At 57.9% G+C, this 27,889-nt stretch overlaps 7 protein-coding genes across 7 annotated transcripts; all 7 read left to right on the plus strand.

Annotated features, from left to right (window-relative positions):
* Window positions 1-1,922: 1,922 nt before the first annotated feature.
* Window positions 1,923-2,411, plus strand: LDBPK_343420 (hypothetical protein, conserved; the record flags this gene model as incomplete). Its single annotated transcript, XM_003864453.1, has 1 exon — window positions 1,923-2,411. The coding sequence occupies one exon, from the start codon at window positions 1,923-1,925 to the stop codon at window positions 2,409-2,411; it is 489 nt and encodes a 162-aa protein (XP_003864501.1).
* Window positions 2,412-6,042: 3,631 nt separating this feature from the next.
* Window positions 6,043-6,570, plus strand: LDBPK_343430 (the record flags this gene model as incomplete). The annotated part of the gene is made up of 1 exon (XM_003864454.1): window positions 6,043-6,570. One exon carries the CDS (start codon window positions 6,043-6,045, stop codon window positions 6,568-6,570), a length of 528 nt encoding a protein of 175 aa, XP_003864502.1.
* A 4,017-nt stretch (window positions 6,571-10,587) lies between these two features.
* LDBPK_343440 (60S ribosomal protein L21, putative) lies at window positions 10,588-11,067 on the plus strand (the record flags this gene model as incomplete). Its single annotated transcript, XM_003864455.1, has 1 exon — window positions 10,588-11,067. One exon carries the CDS (start codon window positions 10,588-10,590, stop codon window positions 11,065-11,067), a length of 480 nt encoding a protein of 159 aa, XP_003864503.1.
* Window positions 11,068-12,427: 1,360 nt separating this feature from the next.
* Window positions 12,428-14,341, plus strand: LDBPK_343450 (transmembrane/endomembrane-like protein; the record flags this gene model as incomplete). The annotated part of the gene is made up of 1 exon (XM_003864456.1): window positions 12,428-14,341. One exon carries the CDS (start codon window positions 12,428-12,430, stop codon window positions 14,339-14,341), a length of 1,914 nt encoding a protein of 637 aa, XP_003864504.1.
* A 3,880-nt stretch (window positions 14,342-18,221) lies between these two features.
* Window positions 18,222-20,054, plus strand: LDBPK_343460 (vacuolar ATP synthase catalytic subunit A, putative; the record flags this gene model as incomplete). The annotated part of the gene is made up of 1 exon (XM_003864457.1): window positions 18,222-20,054. The coding sequence occupies one exon, from the start codon at window positions 18,222-18,224 to the stop codon at window positions 20,052-20,054; it is 1,833 nt and encodes a 610-aa protein (XP_003864505.1).
* Window positions 20,055-22,029: 1,975 nt separating this feature from the next.
* LDBPK_343470 (50S ribosomal protein L13-like protein) lies at window positions 22,030-22,638 on the plus strand (the record flags this gene model as incomplete). Its single annotated transcript, XM_003864458.1, has 1 exon — window positions 22,030-22,638. The coding sequence occupies one exon, from the start codon at window positions 22,030-22,032 to the stop codon at window positions 22,636-22,638; it is 609 nt and encodes a 202-aa protein (XP_003864506.1).
* A 996-nt stretch (window positions 22,639-23,634) lies between these two features.
* LDBPK_343480 (hypothetical protein, conserved) lies at window positions 23,635-27,759 on the plus strand (the record flags this gene model as incomplete). Its single annotated transcript, XM_003864459.1, has 1 exon — window positions 23,635-27,759. One exon carries the CDS (start codon window positions 23,635-23,637, stop codon window positions 27,757-27,759), a length of 4,125 nt encoding a protein of 1,374 aa, XP_003864507.1.
* Between the last annotated feature and the right edge of the window lie 130 nt (window positions 27,760-27,889).

Consider the following 27,889-nt stretch of genomic DNA (forward strand, 5'->3'; position numbering starts at 1 on the left):
GTGCAGCACAGATACAAAGCAGATCACGTGCCGCCGTGATGCTCTATCGCGATCATGCACGCACAGATGCGCACGGGCAAGGGGCGGCGGCGCTCTTGCGTGCCGCGACAGCACCCAGCGTGCAGCAGTGGTGCCCATGCCTCACCTGCCGCGACACAGGGAAGCACGTGTGGTCGCCCTTGCTGAGGGGTCGCTCTCCCACCCTCATGGCGCCTGGCACGGGTCCCGCAACCATGGAGGACGGCTTGGTGCGACGGACGTGGCCACGTGCGCTGGCGCGACGGTGGCCCGTCGCGTGCGCCTCGCCTTTCAGCGTGCCAGTGGCCACTCTGACTTGGTGCACACCGACGGGGCGGTCGAGACCGCATAAACAGCCATGCCAGAGAGGCGCCGACGCCAGCTGCACGGATGGCGGACCCGGTCACCCGTCTCCGACGCCACGCCGACATCCCCCGAAACCGCGCCACACAATGCGGCGCGCTGACACAAGAGGTTCTTCGCGGCAGCCGTCCCACACCACAACAGCACGGCTGCTGAGCTTACAAGACGACAGGGGAGACCCTGCTCACCCAGTCCCGCACAGGCACCACCTGCCCGCTGCTGCGCTCGCGCTGCGTGGCACCCCTCCCCGCCCGGCCAGAGCCTCTGCACCCGCCCTCGAGCTGCACCCTCCACGCGGCCTACCTTTATCAAGGCATGCAGTGCACACAGGTCTTCGTCGCGCCGATCCCGCATCATCTCTGCGGAAAAGGGCCGAGGAAGTATACGAAGAGGACGCTGAACGCATGTGCCCGATTCGAACCGGCAGAGACCTTTCGTTCAAGAGGATGCTGATGTGGCCGGATTGCTACAGGGGTAGGCGAGCGATGGTGGCATGTGCATGCGGATTGGCGTGTTCGTGGTCAAGTGAGATTTTGAACAAATAAGCGAAAAGAAAATTATGCCTTCATCTCTGTCGCCTGTGGCCGTCTCTCTCTCTCTCTCATTGTGTGTGTTTGTGTGGCAACGGCTCTGAGGCATGACGACATGAACAGCCGCCCTCACCCGTGGCGGGGCCGCGCACACATGCTTTCTTGCCTTTGCTTGTCGCTTGTTTGCTTCCCTCCTTTTTTTATGTGCGCTGTCGGTTAGGAATGCAGAGCCACTCACCATGTACACATCGGTGTGCCAGCGCCCACTGCACGGGTGTATTTATGCGCCGTTTCTCCCTTTACCCGTGTCGACTGCAAAGACATTTCGTCACTTGTTTTTCTCTGCGCCCATCGTTGAGGGTTTGCATTCAAGATGCCAAGAATTTTTTGTTTCGCGGTATTTAGCGGGTGCCACCACCTTGCTTGCGAGTTCTCCGTGACACTGCTGCGTGTGTGCGGCGGCGCAGATTTGGACTCTATGCTTATCCCCCCTTTTGGCCTGCGCCTACGTTCTCGAGAGACACCCGTAGACATGAACTTGCACATGATCACAGAAAGCTTTTCTGCCACATTTATCACTTCTTCTTGCGCGTACCTCTACCCGAGAACACTGGCGGTCAAATAGGCTCTCAAAGAGCGTCTGAGGATGCGTTGACGATTGCCGTGAATGCCCCACAGGTCTGCATGCTTTACCCAATGAAACGTTCTCGTTCTTTCTTCCATAGTCGATCCTCGGCACACCGACGTGTCGACGTCGCCGTCACACATCATCCGTCTACCATCGCCTTTCCGTCCTCCTCCTCTCTCGCTCGTCACACGCCACATGCTCGCACCCCGTCGCGGGCACGGCGAACGCACACACCATAATCGAAGAGCTTCTTCTCTCTTTCTATTCAACGGCGCTCTTATCTTCCTCTCGCTACACCGCACTGTTTTCTCATCTCTGCACACGTTCAACTTTCGTACTTGCCCGACGAGTATCACCTCTTCTCTCACGCATACTTGATCACCATGTCCTCTCTGCGCAAGCTCGTCCCGGCCACCGCGATCGCTGTGGCCGCGATGGCCCTCCCTGCGGCTGCAACGACGACGACCGCGGCCCCTGTCCCTGTCAACCTCAGGCTGAACATCATCACGGCGGTGCTGATCCTTGGGGTGTCGATTGTGTTGGCGCTGGTGTACACCCTGTGGAGGCTTCTCCCGAGGATCCGCAGTGGCGAGCTCTCCTTCTCGAAGCTCGAGTTCGACTGGCGTGCGGAGCTGCTGAACCAGACGCCGAAAAAGGAGAAGGCGCGCCGCGCGGCTGAGAAGGCTCGCCGTGAGGAGGAGATGGCGTCCGGGTGCGACCGCGACAACAACGAGGGACGCGTGCAGTACGCCCCCACGCAGCCGCGGGTGGAGGTGGGCGAGGGCGACGCCGCGGCGGCCAGGTCGCAGCGCAATGGGCAGAGGCACGGCGAGGCCGACGAGAGCGTTGCGGTGACGGTGCCCCGCGAGTAGGAAAGAGGGAACGAAACACCCACCACTAATGAGTAAACATGCACAGCACATATGAGTGCAGCAAGGCATTGCAGGGGAGCGAGGGGGCGACTGGGGACAGAAGAGAAAGACAGCGCGAGGGAGAGACGGCGTGAGCCCCCCCCCTCCTCCCCCAGCCTTCTCCCTTGTGCGTGACAGGTGTGCAGATTGCGCGACTTCGCCGTTCGTTCTCCGTCCCACGCTGTCTGCGTCTTGGAGCGGCGACGGATAGGGGCGCATGAAACGCACGGCATCTGGTGCGAATGCGACCGTCACTGCCGACGTCACCTGCGTCGGTGTGGGCGCCTCTGTGCGTCTGTGTCTGTGCGCGTCGTCTGTTCTTCTCCTCTTCTCACGTTGTTGCCTGCTGCCTTTTCTTTTCCTTTTTCTTCATCCCATGTTGTTGTCTGTGTACGAGTCTGTGACACTAACGGTGATATGTTCTCTCCTCCTCGTGTCCCCTCTTTCGGTGTGCCTTTTGTTTTGCTCTATTATGTTTGCTTTGTTTCATCGAACACGTGTGCGCCGAGCCGTCCCGCCTCTCCGAGAGAGAATCAAGGTCGCGCGAGAGAGACACGCATCAGCGCACACACACCCATATATACATAAGTGAAAGGAACCTCTTCATGATCTGTGGCAGCCGTCTGCTCTCTCTCTTTTTCTGTGTTTTTTTTTTTTCGTTTCTCGGTTTGTTTTGTTTTGTTCCTCTTCTCATTTTTGAGGATATCATGCTCTGTGCGCGTTGAATTATGCGACGGGCGTGGCGGTGAGGGCGGCGGTGGCGGCGACAGCGTGGGCAGGAGATGTGTGGTGCTGGTGTATGGGAGAAGCGCCAGAGCCTCTTTTTCCCTGATTGCTTCTTCATTTTTTTTTTGTTCTCGCATCGTCGTCTATCTCACCTGTCGCGGCTTGGGCTGCGCGATGGAGCGAAAGAGAAGGGCGAGAAAAGGAGGGGAAAAGGGGTGAGCCGCAGAGGCTTGCGCTGTCCCTGCGCGCGTGGGTCTCTCTCTCCGTGGGCGTTTGGGCATGCAAGCGCTACTGTGAGTCCATTCTGCCCTCCTCCTTAGTTTGTGTATCGTGCGGCGTGGCTCTCGTCTCTCATCTCTCTCTTTCCTTCGCTTTGTTGATAAGCGCCTGCGCTCCTCCCCCCTCCCCCGCACCAGCAAGCCCTGCAGGCACTTCCTCCCGAGCCCTTTGTCTGCCTGTGCGGAAGTGGCTCCTCGTCTTTCTCTTGTAGCCTAAAGAGGAGAAAAAGAAAACAAGAAGAGAAAAGTGCCGTCACGATGTTTTGATTGCTTCTCTGGCTTTGTTTTCGTTGTTGCCCTCTCTCCCACCCCCTCTAATTTTGACACATAAATACATAGACACAAACCGTCTCTCTCTCTCCATCTCCCTTGTGTGACTCGCTGAGGTTTTGCATTCAGCTTGTCCGTAGTCTTCTGCATTGTGATCTTCTCATGAGAGCTTCTTCCCCTTCGCCTTTGTTTTCGACCTCTTTCTCTCTTTTCGTTTCCGTCTCCTCCGTCTTTAACAATGTCTTCCTCTCGTTGGCGTGGCCGATCCCCGTGCTGCTCGTTTCATTCTGCATTTTTTTCTGTGCGACGTCTGTGTGCGTGTGTGTGTGTGTTTGCAGGTGCTTGTAACTAAAGAGAGAGAAGCACATGGCAGGCAGACGCACACAACTCCTCTTCCTATTCCTCTGTTCAGTCTCTTCGCGCAACACCGACTCCGACGCCTGTCGCGAAAAAGATGTGTTGACGGGCGATAAAGGAGCGATGGTGGCTGTGTGCGTGTCTGTGTCTGTGTGTGCGCCTCTTTCGCCCTCAGGATTTTTTTTCCCTGTGCCCGCTTTTCCTCTGAGCACGTCCCCTCTCCTCTCCCGGCGACTCTGCGGAAGTTGTGCATCAGCGTGCGGTGCTGGGCCTTCCACCGCCCCTGTACCTTCTCCTGCCCGTGTGCTTCTCTGCCCCCTTTCCTCTCTGTGCTTCTATCTTCTGCTTGTGGGCCCCCACTCCTTCCCACTCCCACTCTCGCTTGTCGAGGCGCACCGTGTCCCCCTCTCTTTCGCGCATTTCGTTGGAGAAAGGGACGCCGATGCGGCGGACGGTGGGGGCGAAGCGATACGCAAGAAGAAGTGGTCAACATGTTTGCGCTTTGCTGCGCTCATGATCACGGCTGCCGGTTTACCCCTGGTGTGTGTGCTTCGCGCATGCTACTGCTTGCTTATTACCGTGTGCATGCTTGTCTGCCGAGTGGTGGGGGAGGAAGGGAGGGGGAGGGGTGGCAGCGGCAACTCGAAAGTCAAGAGGCAACAGATGCGGGGGCGCCCCTGCTGCTGAGTTCGAAAGCAGAATGACTGTCAAACAGCACCCTCCCCCCATTTTCTCGTCGCCCTTTCCAGTCTCACGCCTGTCTGTGTGTGCGTGTCTTTGCATGTCTGCATGCCCCATTCCATCCGCGTTTCATTCTGCTCGTCGGCTCTCTCGCTCTCTTTTCTTGACTCTTCGACGTGATGGCGCGTGCATGAGGTGCCCTCGTGCGGGCACACAGGGCAGCGTGCTAGGGAGGGCAGCGAGCTGACAACGAAGACAGGCGAAAAGGCGAAGGGGATATCATCATTCCACTTCACATTGAAGGGGTAACATGCAGTAGCGCTGACGGCCAGCTGGACTTGTTCCTGTTCGATTGCGTGCCCCTACTGCGCGTGCGCTCACCTCCGTTTTTCCTCTTCCGCCTCGCCACTATACGCACTTGCGAAGCGCACGTCTTCGTTGCTCCATGGGCAGTGGCGTAAGCCCCTGAGCACAAGGTGGTGCACTCCGCGCACCCACACACACCGGCGATGCACATAACCACAGCGAGGCAGCCTGCCACAGACGCTCACATAAATGCCAGCCTGCAGTCTTGCTGAGGCGTTGTGCGGAAGGCGCTGAATGCTATGGAAAAGAGCAACGGCGGCGTGTGTGTGTGGAGGGGGGAGGGCGGAGCACCGTGAGGCCTCTCGGCCTCGTTTCGTCAGCCTCGGCTGGAGATACCGGAAGGCCAGGGCGAGACGGGAAGGGGCATGTGAGTGCGTTGATGGGGCGGCGAGGCGTTATCATCCCGCTTTTTCTCATGTTTGAGCTGTACGAAAGGACCGTAGTGTTTCTTCTGCCTCCCTCTCCCACTTCAGTGTCTGCGCTGCTGCGCGACATGAAAGCGCTGAGTCCATTCTCTCGCTACCTTCTTCCGTTGCTTGTTTTCGCTTTGTGTTGCTCATTTCTTTACCTTTCTCCTGTGCGCGTGCGTGTGTTGCTCGCCAGGAGGGAAGGGTGTGTGAAGAAGCAGAGCCGACTCTCGTCCTCGTTTAGTGTGGCAAGGCAAAGGCAAAGGGGAACAGCACAGTAGCCGCGAGAGCCGAAGCTGAACAAGGCCAGGCAGGAATTCGGCGACGAGCCGGAAAAGGAGGCGCGGTGAAGCGTGTGCTCTCATGCGGCACGACCAGGCTGTCTAAAGGTCGCTGCGGTGGCCTCTCGGCGACTGAGGGGTTCTCGTGGACATCGTTTGCAATGCACCAGCGCGACTGCACCGAAGGGAAGCACTTCCACTGCTAACACCGACTGTCTACGAGTTGATGCCCTCACCCTCTGTCGCTTTTTGCCTCCGCCAACTCCACCGCTGTCCATGCACTCTTCCTCTACTCCCCCTTCCTCTCTTTCCCTCCACCTGCAGAGACTTCCTCGCCCTTCCTCTTCCCACAACCATCTCAAGCCTCATTTACGCAAGCCGTCAGAACCACTCCAGCCGTTACCTCTTCTCTCACGCATACTTGATCACCATGTCCTCTCTGCGCAAGCTCGTCCCGGCCACCGCGATCGCTGTGGCCGCGATGGCCCTCCCTGCGGCTGCAACGACGACAATGACCCGCAGTCCCATGTATGCCGACGATGGCGTGAACATGATTCCTGTGATGATGGTCGTCGGTGTGTCGATTGTGTTGGCGCTGGTGTACACCCTGTGGAGGCTTCTCCCGAGGATCCGCAGTGGCGAGCTTTCGTCCTCGAAGCTCGGGTCCAAGTGGCGTGCGGAGCTGCTGAACCAGACGCCGAAGAAGGAGAAGGCGCGCTTCGAGGACGATTGCTCGTCTGCGGACATGGTGTAAGGTGTCGACAGTGACGTCCTTTGTGAGACGATGTCGCTCTACCCTCTGTGGATTCGACTATGCTCGCCGAGATGCTCACGCACTCGGATGTGAACGTTTCATAGAGGCGTCGCGCGAAGTACGGAGAAAGGGGGTGAAGTTTCTCTGTTTTTCTTTTTACCGGCATGTTTTTTCTTTTGTTTTCTCTGCTGTTGAGCGTGGAGTTTCATAGGGCCCTTTCAAAAGACCCTGCTCTTTTCCGTCTCCGTGTGTAGCGTCACTGTACTCTCCGCTCATCCTCGCCCGCCAGCGTGTGTGGGGGGGGGGGAGAAAGAGGGGGCGGTGACGGTGCAAGTTTTGCAGCAGCGCACGAAAGCGGATCTGCTGTGCAGGCCGTCTTGTGTTTTTCTCTCTTAGCTATTCCTCCTCAATGCTGGTGGCCTCGTTTCAGGCGTTTTTCTTTTGCTTTCTGTTCTCGCGTTTCTCTATTTCGACTTTATTTTTTATATTGCCGGTTTCTCTGCCTGTTTCTTGATGCTGGTGCGTGTGTGGGGTGCTTTCCTTCTGCATCGCCTTCTCCCCACGTCTTGGGACGACACACGCTTCCCAGAGCAGTGGAGCGAACGACAGAAACGGCAGACAAGAAGGCAGCGAAGGTATCCACCTGACCGGCGAAAGAGAAGCAAAAAAAAAAACGAAGAGAAAAAGCAAACAATCAGTAAGATGAGATCACACACGCAAACACGCACGCACGAAGCGAAGACTCATGGTTCTCGATGAAAGTTGCGCGAGAGAGGTGAGCAAAAAGAGTCCTTGAATCATCGAAGAAACGAACGAGTGGCGAACGTGCCAAACCCTTTTTTTCCTAAAGCGAAAAATTGCTGCTTTGTTGGAAGGCGTGCTCGTACGCACGTGTGCCTATGGTACTGAGCAGTTGATTGAGGGTTGTGGGTAGCTCTAGAGCCGCAGGCATTACTTTTCCTCGTCTCATGTCTGTGCTTGGTCGTCGGTGCATACGTCTGGCTCGAGTGTCGAGTGGTGCCCCCCGCCCCCCCCCCCAAAAAAAAAAACAAAAAGAAAACAGCAAAGATAACGCAAAACGAAAAGAAGAAGAGCAATGGACGAGATGCCGCAACGAAGGAATGCATGAAGCAACGAGAACCACGGCGGTAAGGAAACATGCAAGAAAGGGAGAAAGAGGTGAAGGCTGGGGTTGAAGGAGGGAGACATCTCAGTTTATCTGCGTGCTGTCATGTGGAGGAGCGTTCTGTGCTTGCTTGTGCCCTCCTTTTAATCGTCCTTTTGCCAAGAGTGACCTCGTGGTTTTGTTCGGGTCGTGCTGAGTGAGAGGCAACGAGAACAAGCCAGATAATGTTTGGCAGCACCGGGTAGCGAAAGGGGTTCAAGCGCCGTCGATGCTCAAAAACGGAAGACAGCGACCGCAACAAAAAGTGCATACCACGCACACGCAGAAACACAACCGAAACTCCCCCTTTCAAACGTGGCAGGCCGTCTCCCTATCCGGATACCCATTTCTCAGTTGTGATGTCGATGTCTGCCACTCTTGCACGCTCTCTCTTTTTTCCTAGTCTGTTGCTTTTCTTCCTTTTAGTTTTCGTTCTTTGTTTTGAGATGTGTGCGTGTGTCCGGGGTCTCGTGCGCGTGTGTGTGGGTCTGGCCCGTGCGCGCCTACGATTGCTTGGGCCGCTTGTTCCGTTACGTGTGGCCCTGGTTCAAGGTTTACGCCCAACCTGCTTTCATCATCCCCCGTCCTCGTTCTCATCTCTGGCAACCGCAGCTCCGTCGACTTCCCGACATTTTTTTTTGACTTCTTGTTTCTCAGTTGCAGCTGCATTTTGCTTTTTCCTTCTCCACGTGCTTCGCGTGCTCCTATCGGCTTGCGTTTAGACCAGTCGCGTCTATTTTTTGCCCTTTTGACGGCTTGCTCTTACGAGTCCGTGGAGATTGCTCTTATGGCCGTTTTTTTTTTCCGCCTATAGCTGCTGTTTTGGAAGCAGAGAGGAGCGAAGTGCTATCGGACGCCGGTAGATGGTGTGTGCAGAGAGATGTGTACACGCGATCTTCTCTCTGCATGATACACACAGGTGCACTCTCTTGGAGTCTTCTGCTGCGAATAGATGGCCGTATTGCAACACGAAAAAAAGCGGTGGCACTGACTGCAACTGTTTCGTAGCCCCTCCTGATTGTGTCTGTGACTATCTTTCTTTTACCGGTCGTTAAATGCTGCACAGGAGCATGTCCTCTTCTTTCGTAAAGCTCCGCTTTTCTGTCCCTTCGTGAATCTGCCTGATCTAACAGACTACCTGACCTCGCGCTCATTCTTTTTTTCGCTTCGATTCAGGATATCTTTTTTTTTTTCCCACAGTTCTTCTCGCTTGCTCTCTCGCTTTCTCATTGGTGATGCTGCGAGTGTTTCCCCTTCTTGGTGGCGCTTCTATCCGTGTGCGCTGTTGCGTTGTCGTGACAGTGATACAAGTATTTTCGGGGCTTCACTTCACTGCTGTTTCTCTCTGTCCCCCTCACCCCACCCCAGTTTCGTTTTTTTTTCGGTTCACACGTCCTTTTTTCTATTATTATTACTTCGTGCTAGAGGGAAGGGGGCTTCCCCCCTCACTCTTCCTTTCGCTACTTTGGACTCCTTTCATCTGCGTTCGTTTGGTTTTGTATGTGCGTGCGGGCGTGCATGTGAGTGTCTCCTCTCGCTCTCCGGAGGTGCACCGCCACGTCTCCAGGGACCCCTGCCTCGCTCTCATGGACAGACACATACATTACACAAACATACAAACGAAAGGCCACGAAAAAGCAAGCCGAAAAAGAAGCTATACATCCTTCTGTCGGCCTCTTCTCCCGTCGTTGTTTGTTTTTCTCTGGCTGTCTGTCCTATAACACCTTGTGTATCCTGATGCGGAAACACATACACACACAGTGAGAGATTCTCGCAGACGCACATCGACGTTCACTTGCCCGCCCACTTTCTCACCCCCTTATGCGCACGTGCACATCGCAATCCTCTCGTTAGATAGAGGCGTCCGCACGTGCGCATAAGGGGGTGAGAAAGTGGGGGGGGCAAGTGAACGTCGATGTGCGTCTGCGAGAATCTCTCACTGTGTGTGTTGTGTGCGTCTCCACTACGAGTGCTTCATATGGATGAGGAAGGTTAGAGGTGACAGCAAAGCAAAAACAGCACAGGGCACACGAAGGAAAGGTAAGAACTCGTGCAAAACAAACAACAACAAAAAACGAAACTTCATCGTCGGAAATGTGCAGCGCTCCAGTGCACGAAAAGGCCAATCGGCGCTCGATGCTACTCCAGCTCTTCTTTTCCTTCTACTGCTCCGTAAGACGAGCGAGGGAGAGCGGGAAGGCTGCGTGCGTGTGTGTGTGTGTGCGTGCAGGGAAAGGAGGATGCGTACGGCTTCCCTCAAGCGGTGACAGTGCCGCGCAGACGTGCAGCCGTGGGGTGTGCGTCTGCACACGTGCTTCACGCGAACCATCGATGCGCATCGAGTGTGCAGAGAGGGACGAGGTCTCCTTATGGGTACATGTGGTTCGGAGGTGCGTCGTCTCTTCCTGAGCTAAGGTCGGCTCTCTCGTGCGCTGCTGAAACGCGTGATCGTCGCCTAACACGCCGCAAGTTCAACGCTCGCGGGCTGCGCGCCTGTGACGCTTGCGCGTTTTGTGCAGCCCTTCCTTGCCTTCACAGCCGATGAGTCGCTTTCTTTCTTTTTCACTTCTACTTGCCTCGATTCTTACTTCGTTTGTCGCATCACCCCCCCTCCGTCCTCCGCCATGCGACACCCACCACACTTTGCCGCATCGGCGCCCTTTTGGGTGCTACACCGCAAACGCCCATAAACAAATCTGCTGACGCGTTGTTGCGCGTGACCTTGCCTGCCTTCTACAACGGTGCGGCACTCCTGCTCTTCATTATGCACTGCCCACTACACCGACGCCGCTCGATCACCATCGACGTATCCACTCCAATCAACGTACACAAGAGTTTCCCTTGAAAGAGAAATGGTCCACTCGTACGGCTACAAGTCTGGCACCCGCCACCTCTTCGCCAAGAAGTTCCGCAAGCACGGTGCTCCGTCCGTGTCGACAATCCTGACGAACATCAAGGTCGGCGACTACGTCGATGTCGTCGCGGACTCCGCGGTGCGTGAGGGCATGCCGCACAAGTACTACCATGGCCGCACCGGTATTGTGTGGAACGTGACCCCCCGCGGCGTTGGCGTCATCATCAACAAGCCGGTCCGCACGCGCACCCTGCGCAAACGCATCTGCGTCCGCTTCGAGCACGTCCGCAAGTCTCGCTGCCAGGAGGCATTCAAGGCGAAGGAGCACCAGTTCCAGGCCTACCTCGCCGCCAAGAAGGCCGGCAAGGCGCTGCCCCCGCTGAAGAAGAGCTCCCGAATGGGCGGCATTGTGCGCCCCAAGAACGTTGAGGTGCTCGCCCGCCGCGTGGCCGACTACGAGGCGATGGTGCCGTACTAAGGCGCAGCACTCACCGCACCCGCGCTGCCTTTTTTATCCCCTCACCTTTCCGCCTCAGCGTACAGCAATCTTCCCATCACCTGCTCTCGGTTCCTTCTCCTTTCAAACGGCCCGTGATGATCGGGACAGGACAGGAGCGGAGGGGCTGCTGCCGATACGGTGGGTGTAGGACGGGAGGAGGCACTTCAAGTCGTTTCTCTCACTTCTACTTTCTCATTTATCAGGACAAAAAGCTTTGCCAAGCCGACACTGACGTGCCGCATCGAAAGCGGGCAAAAAAAAAAGGGAGTGGCGACCGCTGCAGGGATGCCGCATCGCTGCTTCTCTCTCCTCTGCTGCGTGCTTCGATGCCGCCTCGGAGGGCAGTTCGCCGCCGCTTCTCTCCCCCCTCTGCTCGCTTTGACTTGTGCCCCTGATGGACTCGAAGAGAGTGAGGGGCTGGAAAGCGGCGCTGACGAAGAGCGCGATAGAGTGAAACGGCGCGTAGGTGATGCTCTCCCGCACCACACCGTGTACGTCTTCTCCCTGAGCGCGTCTTCTCTTCAGTCTTTCCTCTGCATTCAGTTTCGCCTTTGCGCATGTCGGGCGAAACGAGCGCGAACGTGGGATAGCACAGGGGACCGAACCGGGTCAAGTTACCAGAGTCCCAAGGTTTGTATACAATAAAAGCGCATACACACCGTACTGGTGCGCAGCTTGTTGCCTCCTGTATGTGTTGTTTCGCTGCAGCCTCCACCTTCTCCATCCCATGCGCACCTGCGCACTCTCTTCCTCGCCTCTCACACGTACCCCACATGCGAAACGCAGCAACCGCAACGAAGCTCGTTACTCTTGCACCGACATCCCCCCATCCACCCACAACCACACACCCAAAGCAAAACCGCAACAACAACGTGTGACTGTATACGCACAAGCGCACGGGCACACCTGCAGCAGTTGGAGCGACTGCTTCGCTTTCCCTTTTACTTTTTCGCACGTACTTACGTGGACGATCTCGGAGAGGTGTTGCTGATTTTTTTTTTTGCTGTGCTGTTATCTTTATTTTTGTGTGCAGCCTACGCGCACGAAACGTGCCCCTCTACTTGCATCTGCGCATACGCACATAGTTGTACGGAAGCGCGCGAGCAGACAAAAGGAAAGAAAGAAGGAGCGCGAGGGGTGGGGAAACTGGTGAACAAAAGGGTAGAATAACAAGTGAGAAAAAACATAAGGAAGACCGCAGAGCGTTGCGCTTTTCGTATTGCTTCGCTGGCGTTGCCTTTTGCTTTCCTTCGATATTGACGCACGCACAGCACGCACAAAAACCTCACAAGTGCATCGTCGCCTTGGTGCCTATCTCTCTCTGCACGGGAAGCGTGCAATGCGACTCGGAAAACAGGTGCCAGGAAGCGCGCGGCACATGCGTGCAGGGCGCGCACCTATTTTGGTGGCAGCACTGGTGCTCCTGTGTGCCACCGTCTTTGCCTCGGCCGGCATCACTGGCTACTCGACCGGCACGATTATATCGCCTCAAGCGAATGCCTACCGCAGCCGTCGCACCCTCTCCCCGATGGATTATTATAAACTCCCTGTTTGCCAGCCCTCCGATGAGGTGATGAAAGCGAGGCGCGAACATCCCCTTATTGGCGACATTCTGACGGGCAATCGTCTTGTTCCGACCATGTTCGAGTTCCGAGTTGGCGAGGACGTCAAGTGCGCCACCTTGTGCGATGCCAGCTTCACTGTCAAAGCGGTGCGGCGGGCGAACTACATGATCAATAATGACTACTACGTGCGCATGTTCCTCGACAACAAGCCGCTCGTTTCGGCATCCCCTCATGAGGGGAGTAACGCGTATCTCCTAGGCTACCCTCTTGGCGCACAGAACGACGTTGAAAAGACCCAGGTGAAGACGAACATTATTCACAATCATCTCGACTTTACCATTCGCATCAAGAACCGGGCGATCTCTCAGTTCACGGGAGAGGAGGTGGTCGGCTTCAAAGTCGTCGCCAGAAGTCTTGCGGAGGTGGGCACGTGCACAGCGACAGCGTTTCAACACTCAAGCCGCCCGTACATCTTGCCGAGTTATAGGGATGGAAAGGATTTGAAGGTTCCTTTCACGTACAGCGTGACTTGGGAGAGGTCTAACGAGGAGTACCCCATCGAGCACAGAATTGGAGAAGATACCCAGCGGCGCGGGCACAAGATCGCCGCCCTGTACGGCGTTCTGCTTACCATGCTGACGGGCGTTGTGGTAGCGTTTGTGATGCTCCGCACTGTGCGCAAGGACCTGGCCGTCTACCTTGACGAGGAGCTGGACGAGAGGGAGATACGTGAGGAGTCGGGCTGGAAACTGGTACGCGGCGACGTTTTCCGCCCGCCCCAGCAAGCCGCAGCCTTGGCGACGGCCGTCGGCGCCGGGTGCCAGATTGCGGCGACCATGCTCAGCAGCGTGTTCCTCTGCGCCATCCACGTCGTGGACTCGACGCACCGCGGCACCTTCCTGAGCACTGTCATTGCACTTTTTCTGATTGGTCACGTTGTCTCCGGTTTTGTGACGACTCGACTGCTGAAGCTCTTCGGTATGGCCACGTGGAAGAGCGCCATGTGCTGCATGGCAGCGTTCCCGGCTGCACTAGGAGGCGGCGTCATGCTCCTAAACCTCATCCATTGGGCGAAGCACAGCACGGCGGCCATCCCGTTCCTGACGGTGGTCGGAATTATACTTTCGTGGCTGCTCATCTCACTTCCTTTTGGGTGCTATGGCATCTACTGGGGCTTTAAGATGGACACTCTGGCCGTCACGGCCAGGGTCAGCAGCATCCCTCGACTCATACCGGAAGATGCGGATAGCATGACTCTCTACTATGTACTTGCTGGTAGTCTTGTGCCCTTCATTGCGTGCTGCGTGGAGATACCCTTCGCCTTGAACGCCTTCTGGCGGGAGGAGCCCATGTACCTCTACGGCTTCCTGACCTTCTTCTCCATTGCACTGGTCGTGCTTTGCGCGGAGGTGGGCATTGTGGTGACCTACTTCACCTTGCGCGGGGAAGACTACCGTTGGTGGTGGCGCAGCTACTCCGCTCTTGCGACTAGTGGCATCCACCTGTTTGCATACAGCATTCTCTTCCTCAAGCGCTCTCTGCAGATCCGCGCGCTCTCCTCGATCATCCTCTTCCTGGGTTACATGCTCGGCGCGTCCATTATGTTTGGTATGGCGCTCGGCTCTATCGGTTTTATTGGGTCGTTTTGGCTCGTCCAGAAAATGTACGCCTCCATCAAGGCTGAATAGCGGCGTGGGCGTGTGCGAGGCATTTCTAGCTGATTTGCTGTAACTTTGTGGTCGTCTCTCATTTTTCTTCTCCGGTAATGGGCTTCCCTCTCCCCACTTCTCCTTGCGTAACACGTGATTGTGTGTTGTGCGCTCTTATGGTGCAGATGCAGTTGGCGGCCGTTCGTTCTGTATCTCTTGTTTCTCTTTTTTTTTTCCTTTCCTCGGCACACGCGTAAGCGCGTCTCCGTCTCACGTCACAGGCCATGCCATCAGAGGGGGAGGAGAGGAGAACGCGAAATAAAGGAGAGAGGTAGGGTGTCTATACCAGACGGATAGACTCTCTCTTCACGAGGGGTGGGCGGATCGTGGTGGAGAGGACCGTGTGCACGCACTTCTGCTCCTTCCCTTCCCCAGCTATGCGCCAACACGCTCATGCACTTGTAAGCGCACGCATTTGTACAAGCGCATACGCATGCATCTAACATGCACCAGGAGCGGGGCCGTGCCTGGGCATCTTCTCTGTTGCGTTCGAAAAAGTGAAGATGCCGAGACGGAGGAGGGGCGGCGGTGGGCGGTGCGCACAGAGCGGAAGAAGGAAGGCGAGCGTGGCTTGACAGGGGGAGGGGAGTGAGGCAGCGGTGGGGAGCACATGTTCCGCCTCCTCCCTGTGCTTTGCTCACCATCGCTAACGGGACGGCTGCGCAGCCGTTTCCCTGCTCCGGCCCCTTCCTTTTCTTCAGCAGAGACGAGTATCGTTTGGGACCGGCGCCGTTCGAACGTGCTGCAATCGAAGTGTCGCTATTCGCTCGTCACATTTGCGTGTGCCCCTCGCCATCTCGAGAGTGTTCCCGCTTTCGTGCGCGAGCCTTCTCTTGGTAAGCGTGGGCGCGAGTGGGTCCGTTAGTGCAGTTCTGTGGCAGAGGATATACCGCGCAACACAACACGGGTGCCCAAGCGCCGGTGTTGTTCGCACTGACGGGGAAGGTAAGCAACGGGGGTGAAGTAGAAGGAAAGAGTGAGCACTGTCGCGACCGGTGTCTCTCCATTGCCGACAGCGCAATGACCTGCCCCCCTTTATATGGGTCCTCCTTTGGCTTTGCTGCTGCTCTTCTCCTCTGTCGGTACGCCTGATTAGACGGCTCTCGCCCCCACACATTCACTCACTCTCCCTGTCTCAATGTCTCTCTTTCTCTTCAGTCTCTTCCTTACCACCACCTTGCAGGCGTCTTATCTTGCCCTCTTCGGGGCGACACCACGTGTCGACACCATCCATGTAGACGGCGGTGAATTTGCTTTCTGATCTTTTTTTTTGCGTTTCAGCTCGTCTGTGGTTTGTGATACCCTATCGTCACATGATGCACCACTTCTGGTGGTGGCAGGCCCGATTTCCTGCGAGGTGAGGTGGCCAGAGCGATGTATCGCCACTGATGTCGGCGTGCAGGCCCTGGGCGGCGTTGCATGAGAGCAGTCGGCGACAAATGCACAACGCCTGTGCCATCCATGTTATCGGCAAAGTGCCGGCGCGACTCGAGCGCATCTCTCACCCGGCGCTCACATTGCCCTACGGCTGTAAGGGAGCCTGAGGCACCCCGAGGGGTGTGCGCCAGACGGGCCTCTGGCATGATGGTAGCGGCTGCGAGGTGACCCCGTAGGGCGGGCAGCGTTTGAGAGGCAGAGGCCGTGCTCCTCATGACGGATGGGGCGCATTGCTGTAAGGTGCGCGTCTAGGGCTGCTTTGCACGACAGGATTGAGGCCTGTGGCTGGCCGGGGGCTGGCGTGGCGTTCGACCTCACACACTGCATGGCAGAGAACCGGGGCACGGCGTGCGAAGAGAAAGAGCCAGTTGCCATACTTTTGTGCTTCGACTTGGTGCAGGACGAGATTCCAGCGATGGCGGATTATTTTGGTTTATTTTCGTTTTGAACGGTGACGCGAGCCAGGGCCCGGGAAAAAAGGGTCGAGGAAGGACATGAGGAGGCCGTTAGACGTGTGGGTCGGATTCAACGGCAGACAGCTCGTCTTGGATGGCGAGGACTTAGCTTCGGTATCAGAGGGGTGGCCCAACTCTGCCCGCATGCACACACTTGCTGGCTTGCTCGTGATGGAAGGACATGCTGCCAAAATACGACGAAAAGAGATTTTTCAAAGCCAACGTATAGACAAGGAAGCTATTTTCCCTGTCATGTGTGCTATCCCACCATCTCCTCGCCAGTCCTCCCCTTCCTTTTCAGCTGTTACTCGAGTTTGTACGTGAAGGTCGACAGTGTGGCGGTAAGAGAGTGGAAAGCAAAAGAAAAAGCGTGATGAGAAAAAAAAGCGTTTCTTTGCTGTTTGATATACGTCCCTCATTTTCGGTGGCAGGCTTCTTAGGCGGCGATGGTGGAATGGAGGTATATATATATATATAGATGTGCTTGTGTAAAACGACGCCGCACAGTTGCATTGTTGCACGGTATCGTTGCCATCAAGGTTCGTCTCCCCCCCCTCCCCTTTCTTCACACCTTGCCGTCCCTCTTGTTCGTTTCTCCTGCTCGCCCCTTCTCTTATGTGCTCCTTTTTTGTTGCTTTTTTGTGTTTTTCCCTCCCACGAGATGAGCGCGTCAAGCAAGTGACCTCATCACACATATGCATGCGGCTGCTTTCCCCTAGCACACGAAGAAATATGTGTGGTTTGGATGTGTCGGTGCTGAGATGGCCGTCTCAAAACAAACGGAAATGATCCTGTGCTTCTCTGTGTACTGGCGTGAGTATGTTCTTACTTTTTTCAGCTCTTCGTCTTTTTACATTCTGGCTGATGGCCACTAGTAGCTGCTTTGAGCGTGGGTGCGCATACATTTGTGAGTGTGTGCGTGCTCGCCGGGACCGTTCGCCGCTTCTTTGGGTAACAAGTGTCCAAAAAACGCATCTTGGGGAAGGGGCAAGGATGACCCAGTCGAACTGACTTCGTTTGCCCCTCAATATACAACGCTTGTCGCGCCCCTGTGGATACACGAGCACGCATGGCATCACTGATGTTTTCTCATACGTGTGCCCGTCCGTCGAGCGCGAGGCCGCACGTCCGCTTGTCTGTCACGAAGCGACCGCCATTCACGCATTTTGTTCTTGTCCTTCTTTGTGCAGTGGGTGTCAAGCGCCGTGTAGGCAGAGAATGGAGGGGTGTCGCGGGAGCGCTCTGGTCAGCCGTTGATTCCCCACAAAGTTCGCCTGCCAAGCCCCCCCCCCCAGCACGTGTCTTGCACGTGACATCATCATTCGCTTCTTCTGTTTCTTTCGCTCCTCTGGATTTTATCTCGCTAAAAAAATTATCTGCGCCGTGCGCACACCTGCTTGCCGCTCTCTCATCGGCTGCTTGCGCCTCACGTGATGCACGGCTACATCGATTCCATTCTACGGGACACATATGCTCCTACCCGCTTCGACTGTGTCTTCACACCTCTTGCTTTCTCTGTCGCTGCGTCCGTTTGGCTCCTTTATGTTGTCTGCGGCTCAGTCTCAGCAGCTTGTCAGAACAACGTGTATGCGCCTTCCTCCGCCCGCTCATCCCCCTTTTTAGCGCTTCGTCCCCATCATTTCTGCGTCCTTTTTTCTCGTTTTTCTATCGGTTTCATTGTTTCTGTGTGTGTGTGTGTGCATCCGTGGTTCCGCGTTCTTGTGTCTTGAACTCTTTCTCTCTGTTTCTCTGTGTGCATCGTCGTGCTGAAGAGCACGCGACCAATTAACGAGCACCTTCCTCTCAGCACGCCTAACTAGCGCCTTTCCTCTCAATTCTCTTTGCTGCTTCCTGCAGATAGCTGTGCCCTGTGTCTGCTGGTTAAGCACCGGTAGCTGCGCGACTACCGCTTACGAACTGTTTAAGCATCCCTATTCTCTCCTCTGTGAGTATATACAACGAAAAACATGGCCCGCGATCAGCATGGGTTCGAGTCAGAGCAGCAGATGGGATCCGTCAAAGCCGTCTCCGGACCCGTCGTGATCGCCGAAAACATGAGCGGCAGCGCGATGTACGAACTTGTCCAGGTCGGATCGTTCCGCCTCGTCGGCGAGATCATCCGCCTGGAGGGCGACACGGCCACAATTCAGGTGTACGAGGAGACGGACGGCCTGACTGTCGGTGACCCGGTCTACTGTACCGGCAAGCCTCTGTCGCTCGAGCTGGGCCCTGGCATCATGTCGGAGATCTTTGACGGCATTCAGCGTCCGCTCGACACCATTTACCAGATGGTGCAGAACGTATTCATCCCGAAAGGCGTACAGGTGCGCGCGCTCAACGCGCAGAGGCAGTGGGACTTCACCCCGTCTGTGAAGGTGGGCGACATCGTCACGGGCGGTGACGTGCTGGGCTTCGTCGCTGAGAACTCGCTCATGAACAACCACAGCATTATGGTGCCGCCGAACATGCAGGGCCGCGTGGTATCGGTGCAACCTGGCGGCAACTACACGCTGGATGATGAAGTGGTGGAGATCGAGTGCAACGGCAAGAGGAAATCGCTGCGTCTGATGCAGCGCTGGCCCGTGCGCACGCCGCGCCCGGTGGCTTTGAAAGAGTCAGGCAACCACCCCCTCCTGACCGGCCAGCGTGTGCTGGATGCGCTGTTCCCCTCCGTGCAGGGTGGCACGTGCTCGATCCCCGGCGCGTTCGGCTGTGGCAAGACTGTCATTAGTCAGGCCCTCTCCAAGTACTCCAACTCCGATTGCGTCATCTATGTCGGCTGCGGCGAGCGCGGTAATGAGATGGCCGAGGTGCTCATGGAGTTCCCGACCCTGACGACCGTGATCGATGGCCGCGAGGAGTCGATCATGAAGCGCACCTGCCTCGTGGCGAACACCTCGAACATGCCAGTCGCAGCCCGTGAGGCCTCTATTTACACCGGCATCACCCTGGCCGAGTACTACCGTGATATGGGCAAGCATATCGCCATGATGGCTGACTCGACGTCTCGCTGGGCCGAGGCGCTTCGTGAGATTTCGGGTCGTCTGGCGGAGATGCCGGCCGATGGTGGCTACCCCGCCTACCTCAGCGCTCGTCTCGCCTCCTTCTACGAGCGCGCCGGCCTCGTCACCTGCATCGGCGGGCCGAAGCGCCAGGGCTCCGTCACGATCGTCGGTGCCGTGTCTCCACCGGGCGGTGACTTCTCTGATCCCGTGACATCCGCCACTCTCAGCATTGTGCAGGTCTTCTGGGGCCTGGAGAAGCGCCTCGCCCAGCGCAAGCACTTCCCGTCCGTCAACTGGCTCATTTCCTACTCCAAATACCTGAACGCGCTGGAGCCCTTCTTCAACACCTTCGACTCGGACTACATGCGCCTGCGCGCCGTCGTGTCAGAGATTTTGCAGCGCGAGGAGGAGCTGCAGGAGATTGTGCAGCTGGTGGGTAAGGATTCCCTTTCCGAGTCCGACAAGATCATTCTCGAGGTGGCAAAGGTGATTCGTGAGGAGTTCCTCCAGCAGAACGCCTTCACCCCGTATGACAAGTTTTGCCCGCTGTACAAGACATGCTGGATGCTGCGCAACATCGTCACCTTCTACGAGGAGGCCCAGCGTGTCGTAGCCGAGTCTGCCGGCGACCACAAGATCACGTGGAACTACATCCGTGAGAAGATTCCGACCATATACACGGGCCTGACCGAGATGAAGTTCCGCGACCCTATCGAGGGCGAGGAGGCGAACACGGACTACTTCAAGAAGCAGAACGAGGAGATCATCAGCTCCTTCAACTCGCTGCTACAGTAGGCCGCAGGCTCGCTTACCTTCTCTTTTCCTTGTGTCGTGCGTACTGCGCTACCTCGCGTGCGTGCTGTTCTGATCCGTTGTCGTCCGCCTCGGTGGCGTCTATTCGATGTTTGTTTCCGGTGTTGCCTTGTGCTTGTCGCTGTGACAGTGGCGCATGTATTTTTTTTTGTTGTCAGATTACCTTCTTGCCTCTCCCTGTACATCCCTTGTGAAAGGGATGGGATGAAGTGGATGGGGACACACGGCGCGTGCTGTCCTCACTATGCACGCGACCGCGCCGCATGGGTCGCGTCTAGCTTTTTTTCCCTTTGGCGGGCACCCCAGCCTCTCTCTCTCCTCGACGTTTTTGCTTCTGTGGGATCCGCTACCTGGATAGGCGGTTGTGGTATTGCCGTGCGGTTGTGAGGGCATCGCCCTATCGGTGCTGGTGTGCTCTCTCGAGCCCGCCGTGTTGGCGGACGGCAACCTGAAAAGAACGGATGCGAGACGGGAGGCGAAAAGAATAGGTGCCAAAGAAGGTGTCAAAGGGAACAACGACAGCCGCCGCCGCCGCAACCGCAACAACCGCAGCGATCGCCCTGCTCGTGTGTTCCCATGTGAGCAGACGATGTTGTTGTTGCTGCTTGTGTGTGTGTGTGCCGCATGATGCCATGCTGTCTGTGCCATGAGCCCTTCCCTGTGCGTGTGCAGGGCAGCCGCGCCGCGGTCTCCCGTCACCCCTAGTGTCCCTCGCTCGCCATGCCGTCAAGCAGGGGAGATCAGGAGGGATGCGAAAGAGTGAGGGAGGTGGCAGCATGCAGGCAGCCACGCGAGGTCGCGCAGGGCAGGGCGACATGCCGCTGTGAGGCAGTAGAGGAATGAACATAAGCCAGGAGAGGCGGCAGGTAGTACATTGTAGGCGTGTGCCTTCGTCTGTTGGGTACCGCATTTTGGGTTGCGGCTTAGGTGGACACTGAGGAGCTTGATGACGCCTCCGAATTGTGGTCCTCTCGGCGACGCTTTGGCTTGGCGGAAACTGTGAGCTGCTGCGGCCCTGCAAAGAAAACAACGAAGAAACTAAAGACGACGCCGAATGTGCGGGAGGCAGCTCATGGAGAATGTGCACACCAGATTGACTCACGCGTATGCGTGAGTGTCGGCGTGTGATACGTAGGCGTGCCGACTGCTGTAGTAGCGCATGCAATTTTGTTTGTTTTGATCGTGGGAATCTCTGAACAAGGGACGGCGATGCTCAAGTGGAGGGCGGCTTTTGTGGTGGTAATGGGGAGAGGGAGAGCGTGGCTTGACTGGTCGGATGGCGCTCATGCTTCTCCCTCTCAGCTTCTCCCCTCTCACTGTGCTCTGCCTCTGTTTCGTCTCTTCGCGGATGTGCGGCCTGCTTATGGTGCCCATGCGTAGCATAGCACTGTGAGGTGTTCCAGCGGTGACATACCCCTCCACCAGTTGCGCTGAATGCCAACCGTTGTCATCTAACTCAAGCAAGAAGACCTTTTGGAAGCCTCGAGTCACCATTTTTCACTCTTCTCCTTGGTGACGTTCCGTTTTCTCCTTTTCATTTCTTCTGTGCGTGTCTCCCCGACACCTGTGCACCCCTTTCGTCTCGGTTTCGCGTAAGATTTGCTTGTGCGTGCGTCTGTGTGCAGCGTCGGCACGCCTCGAGTTCCACCGCCCCGCCGCCACGATTCCGTGCGTTGCCGCGCACCCCCTCCCAAGCGACTGAAAACGAGAATGAAATAAACTCCGGCATCGACTTCACGTTCATCCATCTTGATAGCCTTTGTGGGGGTATCGGGCACTTTGGCCTTTTCCTCCTCCTGTTCACAGGAGTCGGTCGGTGGTGAGGCACCCGCCCAGGCACAGACACGCACACAAAGAAAAGCTCCAGTCTCCAGAGTCGAGCGTATCATTACCTCTCAAAACCGCCACATCCAGACCGACATCGATTCCAAAAGAGAAGGGAGAACTCTCCTCCATCATGCTTCGGGCTACTTTTATTCTCGGAGCACCCTTCAAGAGTGTGCTCCGCCGCCACAAGTACCATCCAGAGGGTCTGCCGCTCTACAACGACCTGTCGAAGCAGTGGCTTTGTCGCGAGGGCGAGCGGTGGTGGCTGTTGGACGCGCGAGGCCAGCAGTTGCCACATGTGGCGAAGATTGCCGCGCACTACATGACCGGGCAACATCGCCCTGATTTCACGCCGGGCATGATGACCGGGGACCATGTTGTTATCACAAACATCAAGGACGCCGTCATGACGGGTGACAACTGGATTCGCGTGCCCATCACCTGGCAGACCGCCTACCCCGGCGGCAAGTACCGAGTGCGCCTCTCCGAGATGTACGAGCGCGACCCCTGCATGGTGATGTGGTGGTATTTGAAGGACGAGGTGAACCGCCACTTTGTCCGCAAGCTCAAGACGCGCACCGCACCGTTAGAAAAGGCATGGCTGTACGAGGACAGTGTCCACCCGCACGCCGAGAAGAATCCGCGCCCGTTGGTGTGGACCGACACTGCAACGATGGGTTGGCGGTACAAGGATCCAACGTTTCAGCGGCGCTGGTCACCGAATCAGTTTATGAGCTGACAATGTCTGCTGACGCACTTCTCGGTGATGGGCCGTAGCCTGTCCGGTGCGATGCCTGCCAAGTATGGCTCCTGTTCCCTCTCTTTCATCGGCGCGTGTAGGTGTCAACGGTGCTGCTTGCAAAACCCTGTGTGGGTTGGTGGTGATGGTGGTGACGCTGTTGGTGTCGCGACGGTGGCTTACGTGTGTGCGTTTACGGGTGTACAGGTGCCGTTTGATCTCACAATAAACCGTGCAACGACGGGAATCACGCGGAAAACAAAAGACTGCCTTATACCGAGGCAGGCAGAAGAAACGCCGCGAATCCTGCGGCCTACACGTTTTTCACCGCCTCCGTATCGAGGCCAGATGGGAATCTGTGAAGTCCCTGGCCTGGGCAGCGTGGCCAAGCCGGCTCAGGGCCGGTGGCACGCGTCTTGCTGTCGTGCTCCTCAACCCACAGGCTATGTCTTTTATGCTGCTTAACCTTCTACTTGTTCTTTTCCTTCACCTCTTTTCGGGATTGTATCTTGCCTGCATGTGTATGTGTGTGTGCCGCAACGCACATCTACGCACACCCACGAATGGATGCCCCGAACGTACGGCGAGACTCGCCGGCCAAGAAAGAAGAGCGAGAGAAGGCACTGTGCTTGCGCATAGGAGGGGGGCGAGGGGCAAAGAGGGCGTGACATTGGGGCTGCCGGACTGCCTTGTCATGCCTCCGTCTGCTCTCGCTGCTCCTTCACTGCACTCATTCGGGAACAAGCACACATGTTCCTTTATGCTGTAGCAACTGCACCGACGAGTTGCTTGTGCACGTTGTGCCCGCTTACTGCGCCACGCATCTCAATACACATGGGCGTTCACCCCCCCCCTTCATACGTACAAGTGAACGAAAAAACGGAAAAGGCTCGTCGACTTGCCTGGTAACACGTATCTGCTTTGCGCGGTTTTGCCCTTTTCAAAGGAGAGTGGCTCGAGCCCGCTCACGAGCAGCGCCAAACGAAAGGTGCCTTGATGCGCGGTACACGTCTATGGCGGCTGCGGGTGTCTCTGGCCGTTCGTAATGGCGCTCGTGCCACACAGGCGGAGTCCCTGGGCCGTCGCTGGGCGGACCTGGATGCAGCACGCCCAGCCAATCTCACCGGTCCTGCCACGGAGCTGTTGAGGGAGACGATAGCACATCTCCAGGAGTCTGCGCCAGCGCTGAAGTCATCGAGCGCCTCCTTGCCTGCTGCGGCGTCATCATCATTATCCACCTCGCCGCCTCTTCTAAGCACGCGGGAGAGCGCCCAGCACATCTGGCGGTCGCTTCGGCGGCAGCGGGTACCGTGGCAGGACGCCTTGGCGTTACTGCCGTGGCAGCTGCAAGCTATGACGCCGGCGCAGCGGCAATTTCTGAGTTCACAGGCTGCACGGACGCCTGCTAGGGTCGCTAGCCTGGCCTTAGCCGCGTGGGACATGCACGAGGACGCAGCGCTGGTGCAGCAGTACCGTTCCCTGAAGCGCTCCGCCTACATGGTGGACTACGCGCGTCTCGTCTCAGCGGCCCTGCGAGAGCGACCTTCGCTGCCAAATGGTCTTCTGCCGGTTCCGTACGGTGTCGTGGAGCACGGCTACGCGCTTGGCCTTTGCTCGCCGCAGGACGCGAAGATCGCGCTGGCGCTAAGCAAGCACATGACGCTCCTGGGTCGGGAGGCACTGACGCGTGAGGCGGAGGAGTGCTTAGTGCTCCGTCACGCCGCCCTGGAAGGCCTCGCGGGCCACTGGCAGGCTGCGTTGGGTATTGTGCAGCATAGTCGCGCGGTGCGCCTCTCCGCGCGCGAAGGCATGAAGCGTTACGTTCGGTCACTGCTGACGCGACAGGGTGGTGTCCCACTCACCACGGATGCGCCACTCGCGCGGTCCTGTGATTCCTCGGTTTCGAAACACAGCGACGCTCAGGCCGGCCCTCGGAATGAAAAGGCCGCGCCAGCGGAGTTTGCCGCCGAAGCACCGGTGCGCCGCGAAGACACCTCCGCTAACTGGGTGGACGCTCTTTGCGCCTTTCTCTCAAAAGAACCGCACACGCAAACGTACCCGGGCGCTCGTCACGTGCTCGAAAGCCTTCCGCCGGAGGTGATGGGTAACCGCACGTACCTCCTTTTGGCCTCAACGGTGCTGCACTGCTGCGCGCGACGCATGTTCGCTGGGACCTTGACCAGGCGAGTCGCAAGCTATGTTGCCAACGCAAATTGGGCCATGGCGCTAGCGCTCACGTGTGCGGCGCAGTACTACGACGTGGCGGCGCCGCTCATTCCTCTCGCAACAAAGGCCAGCAGCGGTGGAACGACGGGTGTGCTTGACGTCCCACCGGAACTGCGTGCATACGTGGCAGCAGTGAGGCACTCACAGCAGGAGGAGCGGCCGGCGGCGGCAGAGACTTCGTCTCTAACCGTGACAGAGGCCGCCGCTCTCACGTATCCCGAGGCACTCGCACACGCGCTGACGGCCACGTCGCCCGCCACATGGCGGACCCTTCTGCTCTCCTGCCCCCACGCCGGCCCTCCGACGCGTCTGCGCTACTTCCTGCTCGCTGCGTGCGGCGAGGCTCGCGACGCCACCCTCTTCGAGCGCACCAGCGTCAGCCGATGCGCAGAAGACCGTATCGAGTGCTGCACGTTCCAATCTTGTGCGGTCTCACGACTTATCTGCGCCGCGGCAGAGCCGCGCAATCAGCAGTACTTTTTCAAGGTCATCCCTGCCTCGGCTCGTGCGCACCATTTCGAGCGATCGCCGCTGATAAACGCACCAACACGAGAGCTGGGGCCAGGGCTAGGCACAGGGCAGCGTATTCCAGCAGCTGCAGCCGCCACAACGGAGGCCGCTCAAGCCCTTTCGAATTCGGCAGCCGGGGCGCCGGCAGAGTCGGCGTTGATGGCAGTATCTGTAACAGCGGCAAGGGCGCGGCTGCAAACCTGGAGGCGCCAAACGGTGACGACACCAGAGGAGTGCACGCAGCTCCTGGCGGACGTGTCCCTATACCTCAGAGCGACGCACAGGGTCGAGGGTGCCGTCATCTCCGCCCACCAACAGCCTCGTCTCACCGAGGATGTCTTTCTCAAGGCCGTCGCCGCCCTCGCTGCGAGTGGGGTGTTGCAGCTCGCGCCCCCGGAGCGCTTTCACTGGCCACTCGCAGTGTTGAAGACGGCGAGGCTGCTCCGCGTCCAAGTGGACGCTTCTCTCATGGCCGCCACGGCGCGCACGATTCCATCCATGTTTGTGGACCGCACCGGGCTCGCCCTCCCCTCCATCCTTGGTGCCCACACGCTGCTGGGTGACTGGAAAGCTGGCCTGCAGCTCTGCACGCGACTGTTGCGCAAACAGCAGGATGGCGAGATCGAAGTAGACGCAGACACACCGCGCGTAGGAAAGCCGCAGACGCACCGGTTCACGGCGCCGCCACCGACGCTTCTGGAGGCGATGGCACAGGTCGGCTATGCCTCACCCGCAGCAGTAGCGGTGCGCCACTGGCAAACACTGGAGGCTTCCAGCGCGTCCACCCTCGCCTCGCTGCACAGCGAGAGGTCCTGCGCACTTCCACTTCTGCTGTTGGAGCTGCAGCAGTTCCACGACGAACGGCAGCTCTGTGAAGAGGTACGCCACCTGTGCGCGGGACGACGCCGTGGCAGTCCTCAGCAAAAGCTGAACGCCCTGTCGCGTCGCCGGATGTTGCTGGGGGCTGCGTTCTGTCTGCTGGACAACGAGGCTGCGCTGCGGCGGGTGTTGCGGGCAGCGGGGAAGGAGAGGGCGCGCTCGGCAGACGTGGACACGCACGGTCTCCAGCGCCTGCTCCGCGTTGTGCAACCTACGGACGCCGCGCAGGTCCTTGCCGCAGAGGCGCGCGAGGGGCGCTGCGCGCATGAGCATTGGCTTTGCGAGGTGATGAGCCGTTCTGACGTCGCCGCCGACGCCGCCGGCGAGTTGGCGCGGCTTCGACCGTTTTCGGCGACGCTCTCTGCGCTGTGGTTCTTCAAACAGGCTGCGGCAGCGCAAGACGCGGCGGGGTGCCTGAAGGGATTGGTTCGACTGGCGGAGCGGGCGAGCGAGTGCCCTTATCCGGATGGGCTGCTTCTGTCGCTCCTGCGCCTGCTGCGCCTTTTTCTCTCGCACGGCGGACTTCTCTCTGCGAGCGTGGTCACGCGTGAGATGGCGGAGGGCAAGGGGCCTGCTAAACTACCTCGCTCCACCGTTTTAGCGCTGGCCTGTAAGCTCTTCAACAGGATGCAGGAGATGCAGAGGCTGAGTCTGCCTCTCAAGGCTGCCCGCCGCGTACTGCGCCGAGCGAGCGACGCACATCTTCCTGACGCTCATGCTGTTGCTGGAGACACCGATGCTGTCTGCCCAGGCAAGTCTCCGGCAGCTCCGTGCGCCGTGTGGGCCCTGCTCGGGGTCCTACACTCAACTGCAAGCAGCGTCCTTCAAGTACCCGTGCCTGCATCCTTCACGTCTTCCCTGCTTTCCCGCGTTGTGGAGACGAACAGGGCAGCGGATTGGTGGACTGCCTTGCTGTTCTTCCAGAGTATTCGACACCCGACTATGCAGGAGCGGGCCTTGCTCGTGCGGGCTCTCCGGCACTGCGGCGGTGCTGCAACGCCCATTCTCCTCTCTAACCGCCGCTTTCTACGTGACTGCCCTGAGCAAGTAGTGATATGGGCCGACGAGGCAAGCGGACAGTCGAAGTGGTCGCAGTCCTTGACCCTCCTTGAGCATGCGCAGGAGGTGGAGCGGCGCACGACAGCGTCGGCGGCGGAAGCTGACCAGGACGCGAGCGACTCCATGGAACCTGCGCGTGCGCCGGCGTCGCCGCTCTCACCGGCGGTGGTGGCCATCATTCGCGGCTGGAATGCCGACGAGCGACTGCGGTGCGGCGAGCTTCTCCGGCGTCAGGGCTTTATCGCGACAGGATCATCGAAGAACGGCACACCGCTCGATGACGCGCGTGTGACGAAGATGGCGAACCCTCGGGCCCAGCGGCAAGCAGAAGCGATTCTGCAACTTCTGAAGGAAAAGCCATCTGCCGCGGTACCCTTCATCAATGCGCCGCCGAGGCTCGATGCTCACCATCCCGGTGTGAGGGCGGCGCGCCGGAATGACGAATGACGCTGGCGCACTTTTGCGTCCCGACATGGGTACATTGTTGCGAAGCTGCTTTGGCACGTTGGATGCGCCCGTCTCGAGCATCACGGTGGCGTTGCGTCCCATGCCTCCCTTGATTGGCGCGGCCACCACA

The sequence above is a fragment of the Leishmania donovani genome, chromosome 34 (assembly GCF_000227135.1).
Source record: "Leishmania donovani BPK282A1 complete genome, chromosome 34".
Taxonomy (NCBI): domain Eukaryota; phylum Euglenozoa; class Kinetoplastea; order Trypanosomatida; family Trypanosomatidae; genus Leishmania; species Leishmania donovani.